At 37.4% G+C, this 16,537-nt stretch overlaps 1 protein-coding gene across 1 annotated transcript in view; it reads left to right on the top strand.

Annotated features, from left to right (window-relative positions):
• The first annotated feature begins 6,934 nt into the window (after nt 1-6,934).
• Nucleotides 6,935-16,537, top strand: part of LOC139730271 (uncharacterized) — an 83,369-nt gene continuing 73,766 nt past the window's right edge. The window contains exon 1 of the mRNA XM_071641150.1: nt 6,935-7,354. Within this exon, the coding sequence (XP_071497251.1) occupies nt 7,288-7,354 (67 nt within the window). The 5' untranslated portion in view covers nt 6,935-7,287. The remainder of the gene's footprint in view (nt 7,355-16,537) is intronic.

Below are 16,537 nucleotides of genomic sequence, written 5' to 3'. Positions count from 1 at the left end.
TCAAATGAAATTAATTTTCAAAGTTTTGGTGCCACCATAGCTGGGTGAGAAGATTACATACTACAGTCTGTGACATCACATCGCTTATGGAAAACAGTAATAATACAATGAAAACATAAAAAGGCAACATATTTTCAATTTCCTAGCACAATGAAAGAGCACATGACTCGCCTCTTCAGAAATCAGGGAGAAGAATGATACTACCTGTAACATTCAGTAATAATTGGCAAGGGAATGTGCACTTTTCATCAAAATAATGAAATTTTGTGGAATTTTTGTTACATTTTCTTGATATCTTTTCCACGTGACATCACAATCTGTAGTAGTCTTCTCATCCAGGGATGGAAATATAGAAACTTTAACAATTTTAAAGGGCAAGTCCACCTCCATAAACATGTGAATTGAGTGAATGCAGCAATATTAGTAGAACACACATCAGTAAAAGTGGGGGGAAATCGGACAATGCGTTCAAAAGTTAGCAATTTTTAAAGTATCTGTGCAGTCAGTGCAGGATGAGAACACTACTACAGTGTATGATGTATGGTCAGGATGACATAAGAAGAATATAAAGTGAATTTCACAAAATTTCATTTTTGTCAAGCCCACCGGAGGTGCGAGGAGACTATAAGGGATCGCCTGCGGCGTCTGTCCGTCCGTCGTCCGTCCATCCGTCGTCCGTCCGTAACGCTACAAAAAATTGAATAACTCTCTACTAAGCACTTCAGTTTCAATCAAACTTGGAGGGAAGAGTGGTTATACAAAGTTACACATTTTACGAAACATGAAGGTCACTTCAAGGTCAAAGGTCACAGGCAGGGGTCAATGAAATTTAGGGCCCAATGTTAAGTTTTAACGGTGCGTTTCAATTATGGCTCATAACTTTTGATCCCTGTATCCGTTTGTAACCAAACTTGGATGGTAGATGTCCCTTGGGGAGTTGAAAGTCATCACAAGGTCAAAGGTCACAGACAGGGGTCAACGAACTTTTAGGGCCCAATGTTAAGTTTTTATGGCGCGTTTCAATTATGGCTCATAACCTTTGATCCCTACGTCCGTTTGTGACCAAACTTGGATGGTAGATGTCCCTTGGGGAGTTGAAGTTCACCACAAGCTCAAAGCTCACAGACAGGGGTAAACGAACTTTTAGGGCCCAATGTTAAGTTTTAACGGCGCGTTTCGATTATGTCTCATAACTTTGATCCATATGTCCGTTTGTGACCATACTTGGCTGTAAATGTCCCTTGGGGAGTTAAAGGTCACCACAAGGTCAAAAGTCATAGGCGGGGTCAATGAACTTCTGGGAGTTAGAAAAACATTAATTTCTTCTACACGAATGGGCGAGACACAATTTGGCACTTGCCTTGTTTGAAGAAAGTGCAGACTTCTTCGACTTGTCACTGATGTATGTTAAGGGTTATATCTTTTCCCCTGCATTCTGAAAGAGGTAGGTCAAGCGTACTTTTATTATACGAGAAAAGTGAAAATATGTTGAATTTTCTTTGTATTTTCTTTATATCGTTATATCTCAAGCTCTCGCTAATGTCTTCTACTTATATTGATACATTCACTCAATCCACATGTTCAGTTGGATTTCATTTCTGTTTAAGGAAGATGGTCAGGTGCTTTAATTTTCAGACAAGTTAAGATGCTTGGAAGTGACATAATTTTGTGGGGTTTGAGCTAAAGTAGTTGATTCAGTGAATTCCATGTCTTATACTTTCAAAATTTAAAAAGCTTCCACAAAAGTCAGATATTTGCATGTGGATACCATAAGTTTGTGTTAGGGGTGGAGATAATTATAGCGAAATCTGTAATACTTTTTCTCATTCTGTGGGGGTTGGGGACTGCCCCTTACTCTTCCAAAAAAAGTATGCTTATATGTATGTGTGTATATATAGATATCAAGTGTAAAAACAGTCGTGTAAACACCGCAGGAGCCAAAAAAATTGGACTGACGTTTCGGTCAAAGACCTTTATCAAAGGTCTTTGTGGTACCTCTGTCTTTTTTTGACTCTGATGAAGGTCTTTGACCGAAACGTCAGTCCAATTTTTTGGCTCCTGCGGTGTTTATACGACTGTTTTTACACTTGATATCTATTTACTACACACCGACGCAGAACTTTCATATATGACAGATTATATATACAGTAAAATCAGAAAATTAGCCTTTTGTTGAATATAGGTTTAAAAAATCATATTTCCTAAGCCCCTTCAAAAGTGAGAGAAAACGAACATCCTAAACTAAAATGAAGCAAGTCGGCATACAAAATGATAGTTTAGCGTGTTCGTTTTCAATCACTTTTGAAGGGACTTACTAAATATGATTTTTTTTTAAACCTCTGTTCAACAAAAAGCTTTTTTTCCTGATTTTACTGTATATATAATCTATATTTTATTGTCAAAATAAGCATGTCACAAGTTGGTGCCTCATTTATGGAATTACCCACATCGAATACAAAGATCGAGGAAATAATATTTGCATATAGTATATTCTAATTAAAAAAAATGCAACAAACCCATGATTCCGCGGGTTCAGTCGGAAGATTATTCCTGTCGAAGGGGGAGGGGGGCTATTAATACCACTGACCCCCTGATCCTCGGATACCAGGAGCGCTACCTTACTAGAACAGTCTGAGCAGTGCTAAGTGGGTTGCGGATGTGAAGGGAAACACGCAGAGTTATTCTATGAATAAAATATTATAGCGAGGACTCGTGTAGATTGATCGACAAGATTGACGCAATGGTCTGTTTCATCACCATCGCGGGATGACAGCAAAATGACCCCCAAACAACACATTTTCCAAAAATGCTGTTCTGTTATGTTTGTTGTTTGTGTGTGTGTGTGTGTGTGTGTGTGTGTGTGTGTGTGTGTGTGTGTGTGTGTGTGTGTGTGTGTGTGTGTGTGTGTGTGTGTGTGTGTGTTTGTTTGTTTGTTTATATGTTTGTTTGTTTGTTTGTTTGTTTGTTTGTTTGTCGAGCAGGCAGATAAGAGACATATTTCTTCATATATGGAGAAGACTGCATTATCTCGTTCTCGGTTTACCGACAGAAAATTGCAAGGAGTCAACACGAAGCAAACCTTTTGGTCCGTTGTGTAAATTTGACAGTATACGAAGGCACACAGTTGAATTTCTGAAGCTTTGCTAATTCCCTGATCCCAGCAGATGACCGGTACAGAGCAAACAAATGGGGAAGTATCAAAGTGAAAGAAACTGACTTTATGGAGCTGTATAATGATCGAAAAGATTGGAGAATAACAGGAAAAGACACCAAATCTACCGGCGTCTCTGATTTCCGATGGAGTCGGTTTTCCCCAAAAGTCTTCTTTATACCTTCGAACATTCACTTTTGGCGACCAAGTCGTTGTCATTGCGGAATATGTCAACTGAAAAATCTTGGCCAAGAGTTTTGTGTTGTATAACAACCATAAAATTTTATGTAAGAAATAGAAGAAAAAACTCAAGTGTCAAGACGGCAAAACGGAACTATAGCTCTTGATGTTGCTTGCTCAAGTTTAAGCAAACTTCCATCAAAGCACAATAAAGTCATTTGAAGATTCCAAGGATGTTGCTCTTACTTTGTTTGCCAAGAACCCACACGGCAAATCTAAAAATAAAGTAATTCTCAGGTTCAAAACGTACCAATGTCATTACTTTATCTACTAGTACCGTCATGAAGAAAGCATCGAGGTCCAAGAGACAGAGTCATAAAAGCCATATTCCCTTTGATCCTAAATTCGATGCAACCACATGAAATAAGTACCAAACTGGATCTGCCACGCAGATAGAAAAACGATAGATTCGTGTTTCTCTCTTATCTTTCTTTTTACAAGAGAAGTTGCTTGTGTTTGCTTGTCCGTCTGTTTGTTTGTTTGTTTGTTTATATGTATAGGTCTGTTGTGTTGTACACCGATATATTATGTCTAGCTAATTGCTTTTTTATGTTATTTAGTCTTTTTGTCCACGAGGAGACTGCAAAATACAAGCTTAGCTTTTTAGCATGTCTCCTCCATTTCCTGCAACTTTAGTTTCAATTCAATTTTCATTGTTTACTTTGCTTTTGTGATGCGTAGTATTGTCAACTTCACGTATTTTTCTTTGTTACTACATTGCATTGATGTTGTGTTTCTTTGCATAATGACCTGCCACATGACTCTCAAAAGAATCCCTATGAATGAGTGGGAGACATCATGGCACGAATCGAAATTGTGCGATGTAACAAAAAAATATCAAAATCCCTTGACTGGACTTGTCTGAACAATAATGTGAAATAGCAATTTGCAGAGAATTATATTTGAAGACCACACCATATCAGTGATAAAATCGGCTTTTATAAGGTTACAGTTTTAAACACTTTCCCAACATACAGCTCTGATTTACACTTTTGCGCATAATTTCTGGACGGGATTGACTTTTGTTTTATATGTTTTATCATTCGGTAAAATTTCATTTCATTCAATACAAAAAAACAAACAAACAAAATATACCTGACATAAGAGTTAATATGGATCTTCAGATTGCTCGAATAAATGGCAGCATAAAAGCCCTATCATCAAAGGCATAAATGCACCTAAGGAATTTTTGTGTGCATCTCTCGAATAATCATTATACAGCTAGTTGAAACTCCAGCTCTTGAACCTCCTTGCATGAATGCAGACCGAAATTGCCGAAACGCAGACCAAAATAAACGCAGTTGCCTATAATATCTGCACCTCTTCTCGCTCTCCCCCTCCCCCTCCCCCCCCCCCCTCCCCCTCTCTCTCTCTCCCCTTTCTCCTTCTCCGGTATATCTCTCTGTTTTTTTATCATTCTGTCTCCATCTCTATCTCTTTTTTACTTTGTACAGAAAATTGTGTGAAAGGGGAAAGCAGCTCATTTTTTTTTTAATTCTAGAGTAAAATATACAGCGCCTATAAAGCAGCAAAATGATTTTGATTGTCCAACATTAGTACTGGATTTACTGAGAAAGCACGACTATATTAAACGTTGCAGGTAATAATGGGCTAACCCATGAAAAAGTCATCTACGATTTTTTTAGTGAACTCACTGCCGCCCTCTTGTGACAAGTCGTGCCCGTTCGTTGTCGTCATGGACATCATGAAATTCTTAGGACCAGCGTCTCAAAAATGCACAAAGAGGATAATATTCATTTCGATAAACCAAAGACAGGTTGGTTTGGCAGTGATTTGGCTTCCCTTTTGCACATACTTCTGTGTATGTTTTTAGTGGGGGATTAAGGAACTAAAACTTTTACTCACTAAAAATCATCATAGCTGTGTTATTTTACTACATTATGTATAAAGCATGGTTGTTACTAAAAAGAACATTTTTATAAACACTGCACGTCTTTCTCAAACTAAATCAACATTTACTAAGTGTTGTTAAATATCAGGTTTTCATCCAGTTCAGTCGTTAGTCTAATATCCATCCCTTAGTGCAAGACTTCGTCCTATACTTTCTCCCACTTTCTTTACACTCTTTACTGCGATTTGGTCTTTCTGTTAAGAAGGTGCGTTTTAATCCCGTCGATCTTTCCTTCAGCTAGCAAATATTTTTTTCCCATTTTGCGTTTTTTCTGTTCATCATACTTCTGAGCATGGACAGATAGACAGAGAGATAGACAGACAGACAGATAAATAAATAGATAGATAGACAGACAGACAGACAGACAGACAGATAGATGGATGGTTAGATAAATAGATAGATAGACAGACAGATATATATACAGATAGATAGGTAGATAGATAGATAAACAGACAGATAGATAGATAGATAGATACTAGATAGATGGGTAGCTAGATAGATAGATAGACAGATAGATAGATAGGAATAGAAAGATAGATAAGTACATGTATATATAGATATATAGACAGACAGATAGAAAGATAGATAGACAGATAGATAGACAGATAGATAGACAGATAAATATAGATAGATAGATAGATAGATAAATAGATAGATAGATAAATAGATAGATAGATAGATAGATAGATATGATAGAATATATAGACAGATACATAAATAGATAGATGGATGGATAGATAGACAAATAGAAATAGAGGGAGAGAGAGGGGGATGGAGAGAGGTGAATACAAATCAAATGACAGTGGTGATGATAAGGTCTAGGGCAATTACCCCCTGGACAATTACCCCAAACCCTTCCCCTGGCCATACGCTAATCCCAATTCTGAACCTAATCCTAACCCTAACCCAAACTCTAACCCCAAACCTAACCCTATAGTCACTAACCGGTCTTTTTTTTTTTGGGGGGGGGGGGGAAGGGGTAATTGTCCTCTGGGGTACTCAGTAATTCCCCTGATACGATGGCGACACGACATTATTTTGCTCCTGAAACAGTTGCTCCGGTCTTATTTTCTCCAAGGACTTAGGGTTAGGGTTGCGATAGGGGTTTAGGTTTAGTTTGATGTGAGGATAAGGATTAGGGTTATTGTGGGTAGAATTTATGATTGGCTTAGTGTGCAGATATCTAATGGGAGCAACTGTCGCAGGAGCAAAACAATGTCATGTTAACGTAACCACTGACACACATACATACGTACACGTAATTAATGAACACAAACGCGTGCACTCTACTTTCCTTTAATAATATTTTGGTTGTTTGTGTTGTTGTTGTTGTTGTTGTTTTTCTCTGAGCGTTTTCTCTGTATTAATTGATTCCTCTTCTCTTAACATTTCGATGACTATACTTCTTATGACACAAATTTCACAGAGCATGAAACGAACCGCGTGATAGGTCAATGGGACGGAAAGGTTGCTGGTAGGCAGGTTGTCAATCACTCTGATTGACAATCTGTTGTAGTTTCCCCGCCCACCAGTTAGATCCTGGAAGGCCGACACGTTGTCTTTCTATGGCAGAAAGTCATCTAGCCAGCCACAGACCAATACGGACTTTGTTATCAATTCCTCGTTTTTTTTTTCCTGCTCTGGCGGCCTTGTATGCGCACATGTGTACGACCCTATTATGTATCACGCTATATAGCTTCAACCTCCGTAGTGTCGTCAAATTGTCATAGTTTGTGTCCACCGGAAACGGAAAACGATTTACCGCGGCGCGCAAAAGAGAAAAACGAAACTCAACAACAGACAACAGCTTAGAAGGAAACAAAATGTGTACTGCTTCTCGCTCACTTTCACCTCAGCTTGGACTCTGATCGAACATACTTCACTTTGTTAAGCAGGATCAGGACCAATGATCGTTAAACTGCCTATGATTTTCTTCCAGCTCCAAGTGCTCATTCGTTCATTGTTATAGGAAGAGGACAAAACAATGGCCTCGTCTGCCGCCTGCATCACGTGCTTAATACTCCTAATGTTCATCTGTCTTCCGGGAGCAGGTAAGTTTTATCATCTGTCTGATACTGAGTGATGCTTTACCTTCATCTTCTTCTTTTAAAGAATAATAACCATGTTGACAAGCGGAATCGATCCACAGTTTGCATACTACTATAGCTGCTCTCAACTCTCTCTATGTACCATTTTCCTCATTGCACGTTCACGCTGAAAAAAACGGGTGAAGGTTTAAAGGGATGGTATAGTATTGGTTGAGGTGAGAATTCAGCTCTTAACTTTTTTCGAGATACTTACCAACCACTTCATGAAATTATGAAAAAAGCATACAATTCTAAGAGTAATTCAAACTTTATTTGATAAAAATCGGTTTCAAAGTGCCTAGTTGAGATATCCAAAAACAGAGTAAAACAAGACAATCCTAACAAAAAGTGAGTACCATCTTTTATAAAGATTGCTTTGTTTTGGATATCTCAGCCATGTGTTATTGGAAACAAAATTTCACTTGAATTTGAATTTAAACTTTAATTTGAAAACCAATTTTCATCAAGTAAACTTTGAAATCCTCTTAGGAGAATTATAAAGTATGCTCTTTCATATTTCAGTAGAGGTTTCTCATTATCACAAAATAATCATCACAACAACAACAAAAAATCGTTGAAAATCTCAAGCCAATTTCAACCGAAACTGTATCATCCCTTTAAAGGAAGGAAAGCCAATCGGGATCGCGTTCGCTCATTAACAGGACAGGGGGACAATATCAACGAATCTTGTGTACCAGCAATGTTTATACAAATCACATAATTCTAAAATGTGCATAGAGGATTCACTGAGTGCAGTGTGTCTTCACACCATTTTCTCACTCCCTTCGGTCATGAAAGGGGGGGGGGGGGGGTCGGAAGAGAGGAAGGTTTCTACTCAAGTTACTCTCAGACCATGTCCGTATCCTGCCCAGTGGTATTCATATTGCTAATGTCAATGACCTGTAGTCAAGGGCAGACTACAGTTTCATCTTGTTTTGGTATAATCTGGACTCAAATACTTGTAAAGTTCCTATCAATCTGCATGGAAGAAAACTATATATCCAGCCTTTACGTAGTATTAAGAATGGATTTACTTTATGTTGGCCAAGGATCAATGCGCCCCAATTACCCAACGCTTACAAAGTGTGTATTATTATTGTATATCCCGATCGTCAACCTCCGTAAAAAGTTATCTCTGAAAATTCGAAGCCCGTGCCGTAATACACACACACACACACACACACACACACACACACACACACACACACACACGCACACACTTTTTTTGTTTTATAATATTCTTTATTTGAGTTTCATTTCAATATCAAATCCATATTAGCAATGAAATTAATATTACCAACAGCAGCAAAAAAGCAGCTGTATTCTTCTTTCTTATGCTGCTGAATCATTTTTTCAAGCATAACAGTACAATATATTTGGGTTTTTTTCCAAATCATACCATGTTAATTTTATAAGAAAAATGACATGAAATTCTGCATAACTCTCAGAAAAAGCTATTTTGATCAGCCTAATCAAGCCAATCCAAATGTGCCTTATTACACACATACAAAAATAAGAAACTGTGCTACTACATCACTTTTTCAACATAACTTCCTTCTTTTTTTTTTCTGCAGAGCACACGCTATAGGCCCTATACATAAATATATCAGATGAAGTATAACTCTTAAAAAGGAAAAAAAAAGTCTTGATCAACTTGATCAGATTGCTTGATCAGATTACACACACACACTCAAACACAAAAATACATGATTTATTATGTACATGTACTATGTAATATATCAAAGCTCACTATATTTTCTTCGACCTCCCTCCTTTAGTTTCGTGTTTTTTCCTTCTGACCTGTATATTTGTCTTTCTTTTTTTTCTGGTGGCAGCGCAGCGGTGCCAAAAATGTAACATTAGCCTACTCATCTTGATTGCAGCGGTACTTATGTGCCATGATAATCCACAGCTGTCTGAAGGGGCTGTTTACCCTTTTACCGGCAGCTCCTCGGTTTTTCCAGGGAGGTGGTACCTCCCTGGTTTTCCCGAATTTTCTGTATGTATCAGCATGGACCTACGTCCATGGTATCAGTAACAGTTTATTTGAACTGACATCTGAACGAACACTGCCGCGACGCATTTTCCTTCTCCCAACCCCCTCCCTCCACCCCCCTCCCTCCCCTCCTCTCCCTCTCTCTTCTTTCTCTCTGCCTCGCATTACTTTCTCTACATCGTCCTGACAGGGGGGTGGCAGTTCCGGGACTGCGCTAATAAGGGGAGGGCTTTGTACCCCCGTGGTGTGCATAAAAGCGTTAAAGGGATTGTATAGTTTTGGCTGAGACCTAACTTCAGGTTTCTAACATTTTTGGATGAGATAATGAAGAACCTCTCATGAAATATGAAAGAGCATGTAATTCCAAGTGGAAATCAACATTTATTTGATGAAAATTGGTTTTGAAATGGCTCAGGATATCTCAACCATTCCAAAACCAATATTTATCAAATAAACTTTGAATTCCTCTTAGAATGGTATGCTCTGTACTATTTCCCAAATGTTTTCTTGATATCTAAAAGTAAAAACCCCAATCCTCATCTCCACCAATACTGTACCATCCCTTTAAAGAAAGATTATTGAAATGAACACGATGGACATATGTGAACCGAAAATTGATCCAAAGCCGAGGACAGTAGGAGGTTTTTGAATAAAGAAATAGCTTCAGCTGGACGCTTCAAATGACAATCTTAATGACCTAAATGATTATGATGACGTATTAATTGAAATGAATTGAATCAAACTGAGTTACAAAACATATCACTGGACAAAACGACATTTAAAAAGACAAAAAAAAATCTTCCGAAATCTTTTGAAAGAAAGCTACATAAGAAGATGCGATGATGCATGCGAGAGCTGCTGAAAGCGTATGACGGAGCCATATAAGAAATGCTTGTATATTTATAGTAAGTAGGCGCCTTCAGGTGAATGCGCCCTAAAATTAGGATAAACTTTGTGAAACATAAATCATCCGTAAAGATAAAGACATTCATTATTTGCTAATGTTACTAATACTAAACAATTGAAGAAAAAACATCTGAAGAAAAGAAAAGATAAGGTAATGAATTATCGTGTTTAAGTACTTCTCTAATTCAGGGGTGAGGAAAAGGTATAGGACCTATATAGACCTGTAGAACTGAATCTCAATCTGCCTGAACGCCAGGGGATGGAGAGACAATCTTGTTGGTAAAATCAGATGAAATGGTTTCTTTGTCGTAACTTTTTTTTTAAACAATGAAGGTTTAATCTACTTTCTAAAATGATGAAGGAGCTGGGCTAAAGTGACGTCATCAGAGAAGGTATTCAAGACTTTGGTACCATGACACATACTGAGTAGTCTTGATTACGAAATGCTTTTTTTTTTTGTGGAAGAGCTGTTCTAAAGTTTTATTTTTGTCTGCCTTACAGCAAGAGACAGAACATGATAAATTTTCATAATACTTTTTTTAATGACAATACTGATTTTTTTTCCACAGAGAAAATGTGAAAGCCATAGTAAATGAATAAAAGAGCAAAATAGGAAGGAACAGGGAAAGGAGATTCTTTCTAGGAGCAATGCCGAGGGAATATAATTATTGTGCAGATGACATTTTGCGGACAATACAACAACAACACAAGCCTTGTTTTGAAAGTTGTTGTTTTCTTTGAGCTCGAAGACGTTGTCTATACCTGACTTTTGCTTTCTTTTAAGCATTATTTTCATCTTTGCTTTCCATTGCGCAAAATGTTATCCACGCTGCTGTTCTAAATGTTTTATATTTTCTTTATCTGAGGGGCTCTTTTCTGGATATATTTTCAAAGCTTTGATTGTATAGATCACGATTCGTGATAAACTATTTTCAAGATAATTATCCAGAATAAAAGAATTAAAACATTTAGAAATCAACATGTTCATTCACCGAGCCAGCCGTTCTCAACAACAATGAAAACTTAACTCCTGACATTGCCCTGGATCATCTTCTTACCGTAATAAGTCTGTAGAAAGGCAAAATCATGATCAAGCGCATGTAATCATATTTGTATTTATGTCTACAAAACACACCTTTTATCGAAGGACTTTTTCCACAAAAATCAGTTCTCACGAATTGAAAAAAACAACATTTTTTTTTTCCTTGGGGTACTTGTCAGCACATAACCAAAGTGTAACTATACCTTATATATACAGTGTTCCAGATTGACAGTGCTAGTTCTATGGGATTATGTAGGATGATTTATATTCATCTGCATATAGATACTAGTAGACGTCTTGTTTCTGGTCCATCTAATTCAAAATGTTCCTCTTTGTTAATGCTGTTGTTCCTGTCTCTGCCATTTGTCAAAACATTGTAATTCCGTTGGATAACATCCGCTTTTTTATAAGAATATTGGGTAAAAACACACACACGCTCACAGCTCACGAAGGAATGACACGCAATGCGCTGTCCCTATACGTGCAAATCGCGCTCTATACTCCGACAACGGTATGCGTAAGATAGAACTGTAAAGTTCCTGATATTATCCCTAAATTTCCGGGACAATTTTCCACACACTTCCGTGTGGGTATTACACATGAACCGGACCCACCGGCCAGGCTTTTCCCCTGCGTGGGTTGGGTAACATTGGTTATGAAACTTGCACTTGTAAACTCAAAGTTGTCTGCCTTATGTGGAGGAAAGGGTCACTTTTTTTTTAATTATAATGATAATTTATGAAATCAAGTGATAAGGCCAGGATATTAGTGATATTCTATACGTTCGCCCAAAGGTTTTAGATCAAGTGTTGATATTAGGCCTATATCTTCCCCGATATATCCTCCTTTTAAGTTTTAGGATGATACTATGTCACACTATACAGATATTATCTAAACATCTTTGCAATATAGCAAAGATGATGTTATATATTAGACGTGTGTGTGTGTGTGTGTGTGTGTGTGTGTGTGTGCGCGCGCGTTTTGTTTTGTTTTGTTTTGTCTTTTTTAATTTGCTTTGTTCTCTTTTGACTGGGAACCGAGGGGGACGGGATGTCTGTGTGGGTTAAAAAGGATGGGTTGATGAGACTTTGGAGATGTTATTTTCTTGTTTTGGGGTAGTTCATAGTAGCATAATGGTAAGGAAGGGTATAACTTCAGGGAGAATTATTTTGGGAAGAGATTTAGTTTAGATATGATATGCTTCCTTTTTGGTTTCGGTGATTGCTGTACTATTGGACACATAGGGACATTATCCCTTTGTGTAATGGGCTATATAAGCACTGTCTATTATTATTATTATTGTTTTTGAAAATTAAGATGCTTGATGGAGATTAACGAAGATAGCAAAGGTCTACGTATAGGGACGCAAGTGGCTTTATGTAAACTGTAAGTCGGTATTTTGCCGGACATCGACCACTTCCCTGTATAAATAGTCAGCATGATCACATTTCAACAATAGGATTAAGATGAGATTTACCTTATCCTTGACTGAGTGTAACTAAAGACGATAAATTCCCTCACCCTTTTCACCCCCCCCCCCCCCCTTTTGGGTTGACTTTGGTCTCTTTTGATCTACGCCTCGGATGAAATAGGAATTATCAAACAATAATTATTTCAACACAGTACCCTGCTATATATCCTTCACCTTATAAAAAGGACAAGTTCACCTTCATATATATGTGAATTGAGAGAATGCAACCTAACAAATTAATCAAAGTTCAAGGAAAATCGGACAGTCGTTCTAAAGTTGTGAATTTTTGAAGTTTCAGTAAGTCATGGCCTGATGAGAAGACCACTACAGATTGTCACATGTGTATAACGATATAAAGAAAATGATTACAGGGAAAATGTGACACATTTGCTCTTTTCTCGCATAATAAAAGAGCACTACAATTATTTCATACACTTGCCTCTTTTAGAAGGCAGGGGAAATGATATTACCCTTAAAATACGTCAGTGATAAGTTGAGGGATGTGTATACTTTAAAACAAACTCTGTGAAATTCTCTTTATATTTCCCTTATATCGTTCTACGCATGTGACATCATAAACTCTCAGTCCTCTCACCCAGCAGTGACTGTGCAGAAACTTTAACAATTCATAACTTTTCAACGGATTGTCTGATTTTCCTCAAATTTTCACTGGTGTGTTCAACTAATATTGCTTCATTCACTTAATCCACATGTGCATGGAGCCACAGTACAACAAATTTTCTTGTAGCTCCTTGAACAGTGATGGGTTTTGAGACAAGTGTTGCTGGACGTTATCGCGTTTTACTCGCAGGAACAATTACGTTTAGGAAAAAAACCACAATGCCTTTTGAAGGGAGGGTATAGTATCGGTGGAGATAAGGATTTGGCTTTATTATTCTTTTGCGAGATACCAAGACACCACTTATAAAATAGTACAAAGCATACCGTTCTAAGAAGAATTCAAAATTTATTTGATGAAAATCGGTTTTGGAATGGCTGAAACAGGCAAAAACAAAGTGAAACAAAGCGATCGTAATGGAAGGTAGGTCCCACTTTTTATTATGATCACTCTGTTTTGGATATCACAGCCATTTCAAGACTAATTTTCATCAAAATGAATTGTGAATTCCTCTTGGAATTGCATGTTCTTTCAAATTTCATAAGAGGTTTCTCATTATCTCACCAAAATGTTAGAAACCTAGCTGAAGTTAGGTCTCCACCAAAATTATACGATCCCTTTAACTTGATGCTATATCATAACAATGAGGGTAATTGAGTTCTTGACACTTCTCTTATTCTTTTTTTTTTTTAATCTGTCATCTTCATCTAAACGTGGTCGGCCTGGTCGCAGAAGATTATGATCTACGGCTAACTCCGCAGGAATTTTGTGTATCGATGAAGACTATGGTGCGCTCCTTTGTTTTTAAAGAGAAAGTTAAAGGGATTGTATAGTTTTGGTGAAGACCTAAATTTCAGGTTTCTAACATTTTTTTTGGTTATATAATGAGAAACCAATGAAATATGAAAGAGCATGTAATTCTATGAGGAATTCAACGTTTATTTGATGAAAATTGGTTTTGAAATGGCTGAGATATCCAAAAAGGAGTGATTCTAATAAAGTGTGGGGCCCACACTTTTACGATCGCTTTGTTTTACTTTGTTTTTGGATGTTTCAGTCATTCCAAACCCGATTTTCATCAAATAAACTTTGAATTCCTCTTAAAATGGTATGTTCTGTACTGTGTCATAATGTTTTCTTGGTATCTCGCAAAAAGTTAAAAGCCCAATTCTCTTCTCCACCAATACTGGACCATTCCTTTAATATACCTTCGACAGTATCAAGGGGGAGGGGGAGGGGAAAAAGCGTCGAAAATGAAAAGTATAATAGGGGGACACTTCTGTTAATTTATCCCCACGAGAAAACCCAGGTCACTGTGATCCATATACCACCTCTCCTCTTTATTTGTTAGATCAAACTCCTTTTCATTTCTTTCCCTTTTTTTTTCGTGTTTGCGTGCAATCTATACGACACCAGGGGGTTCACGCGGCCTTATACAGGGGAAATCCCTTCTGGTCATAGGAAACGTAAAGGCCTAGCAGGTTGGTTAGGTTTCCGAACAGGTTTGGAAATAAAGTTGAAGAGCTCCTAAAGCTGATTGCCATAGAAACAATACAAACAAAGAAAGAAAAGTGAATCCAAACAGACAAATAAAAAACAAACAAAACAAACAAACATATACCAGTGGGGGAAGGAGGGGGCGGAGGTTGGAAGTCCATTCTTTTTGTGCTTTGACATAATCTCATGAAGGGGAAATGGTGGAAAAACAAAAACGGAGACTAAACGAAAGAACGCACCTCTTTACGGAAGTCATTTTTTCCCGATTGGGTTCGCGTCTTGCTCTTTACCTTAGTTTTATTCATCATCATCGTGACAAAAGAAAAAGTTCGTAGTTATAATCTATGTAACCCCATTTGGTTTTTTGAGGAAATCAACTTCAAACTGATATCGCTGGCAATAATTAGCAAACCAGAGAGTGAGCAAAACATAAGCATTGTAAGGCAGTTAAAGGGATGGTACAGTATTGGTGGAGATGAGAATTGGGCTTTTAACTTTTTGCGAGATACCAAGAAAACACTTATAGTACAGAGCGTACCATTTTGACAGGAATTCAAAGTTTATTTGATGAAAATCGGGTTTGAAATGACTGAAACATCCAAAAACAAGGTAAAACAAAGCGATCGTAATAAAGTGTGGGTCCCACACTTTATTAGAATCGCCTTTTTTTGATATCTCAGCCATTTCACAACCAATTTTCATGAAAATAATAAACGTTGAATTCCTCATAGAATTACATGCTCTTTCATGTCTTATAAGAGGTTTCGATCTCACTATCTCACCAAAAAAAAAAAAAAAAAATGTTAGAAACCTGAAATTAGGTCTCAACCCAAACTATACGATCCCTTTAATTCTTCAATGTCCAACATCTGTACAATTTTGCCATCACAACGTGGTCATGTTACCTTCAATGGTCATGGATGGAGCCAGATTTGGCAACCTCCCCATGCCGACATTTCGATAATGGCCCATCATGAAAAAGTTATGGAATCTGAACGTTTGACATTTCATGCAAATTACATCAGACGATTACGGCATCAAACAAGAATATACAAAATGAAATCCTATCTGTTTAATGTTCCTCTTCATTTTTTCTTACGTTTGCAAGAATGTATGATTATCAGAAAAATTTTTTTTTTGTGTGTGTGGGAAATATAGAAATAACCTCGGAATGGCGGATCGTCAGGACGCAAGAAGATATTGATGCTAGAGAATACCAGCTTTGATGCTCGATTTCATATAAAAAAAGAATCCTTATAGTTAATGTGCAGGTCAATGACAGACTCGTATTGTGATGACATCATCATTATATTGCTTGGATGACGAGAAATCTTGTAAACATAATCACAGGTGGCCATCTTGGTATGTTCTGATGTATTTTCGTTATTTGTTTGTTTTTCTTGCTCTTTTTGCTCTCATTTCCTTTACGTCCCACTCTTTCCTTTCATAGTTTTTGTTATTAGGTTCTTTGTTTTCCAAGAGCTCCCACTCTTTCCTTTCATAGTTTTTGTTATTAGGTTCTTTGTTTTCCAAGTGCATGGAGCCACAGTACAACAAATTTTCTTGTAGCTCCTTGAACAGTGATGGGTTTTGAGACAAGTGTTGCTGGACGTTAT

This window comes from Diadema antillarum, unplaced genomic scaffold (genome assembly GCF_040938485.1).
Source record: "Diadema antillarum isolate AM-2024a unplaced genomic scaffold, OU_Dant_1.0 seq00000300_RagTag, whole genome shotgun sequence".
In the NCBI taxonomy this organism is placed as follows: domain Eukaryota; kingdom Metazoa; phylum Echinodermata; class Echinoidea; order Diadematoida; family Diadematidae; genus Diadema; species Diadema antillarum.
This window is presented reverse-complemented; position numbering and strand designations above follow the sequence as displayed.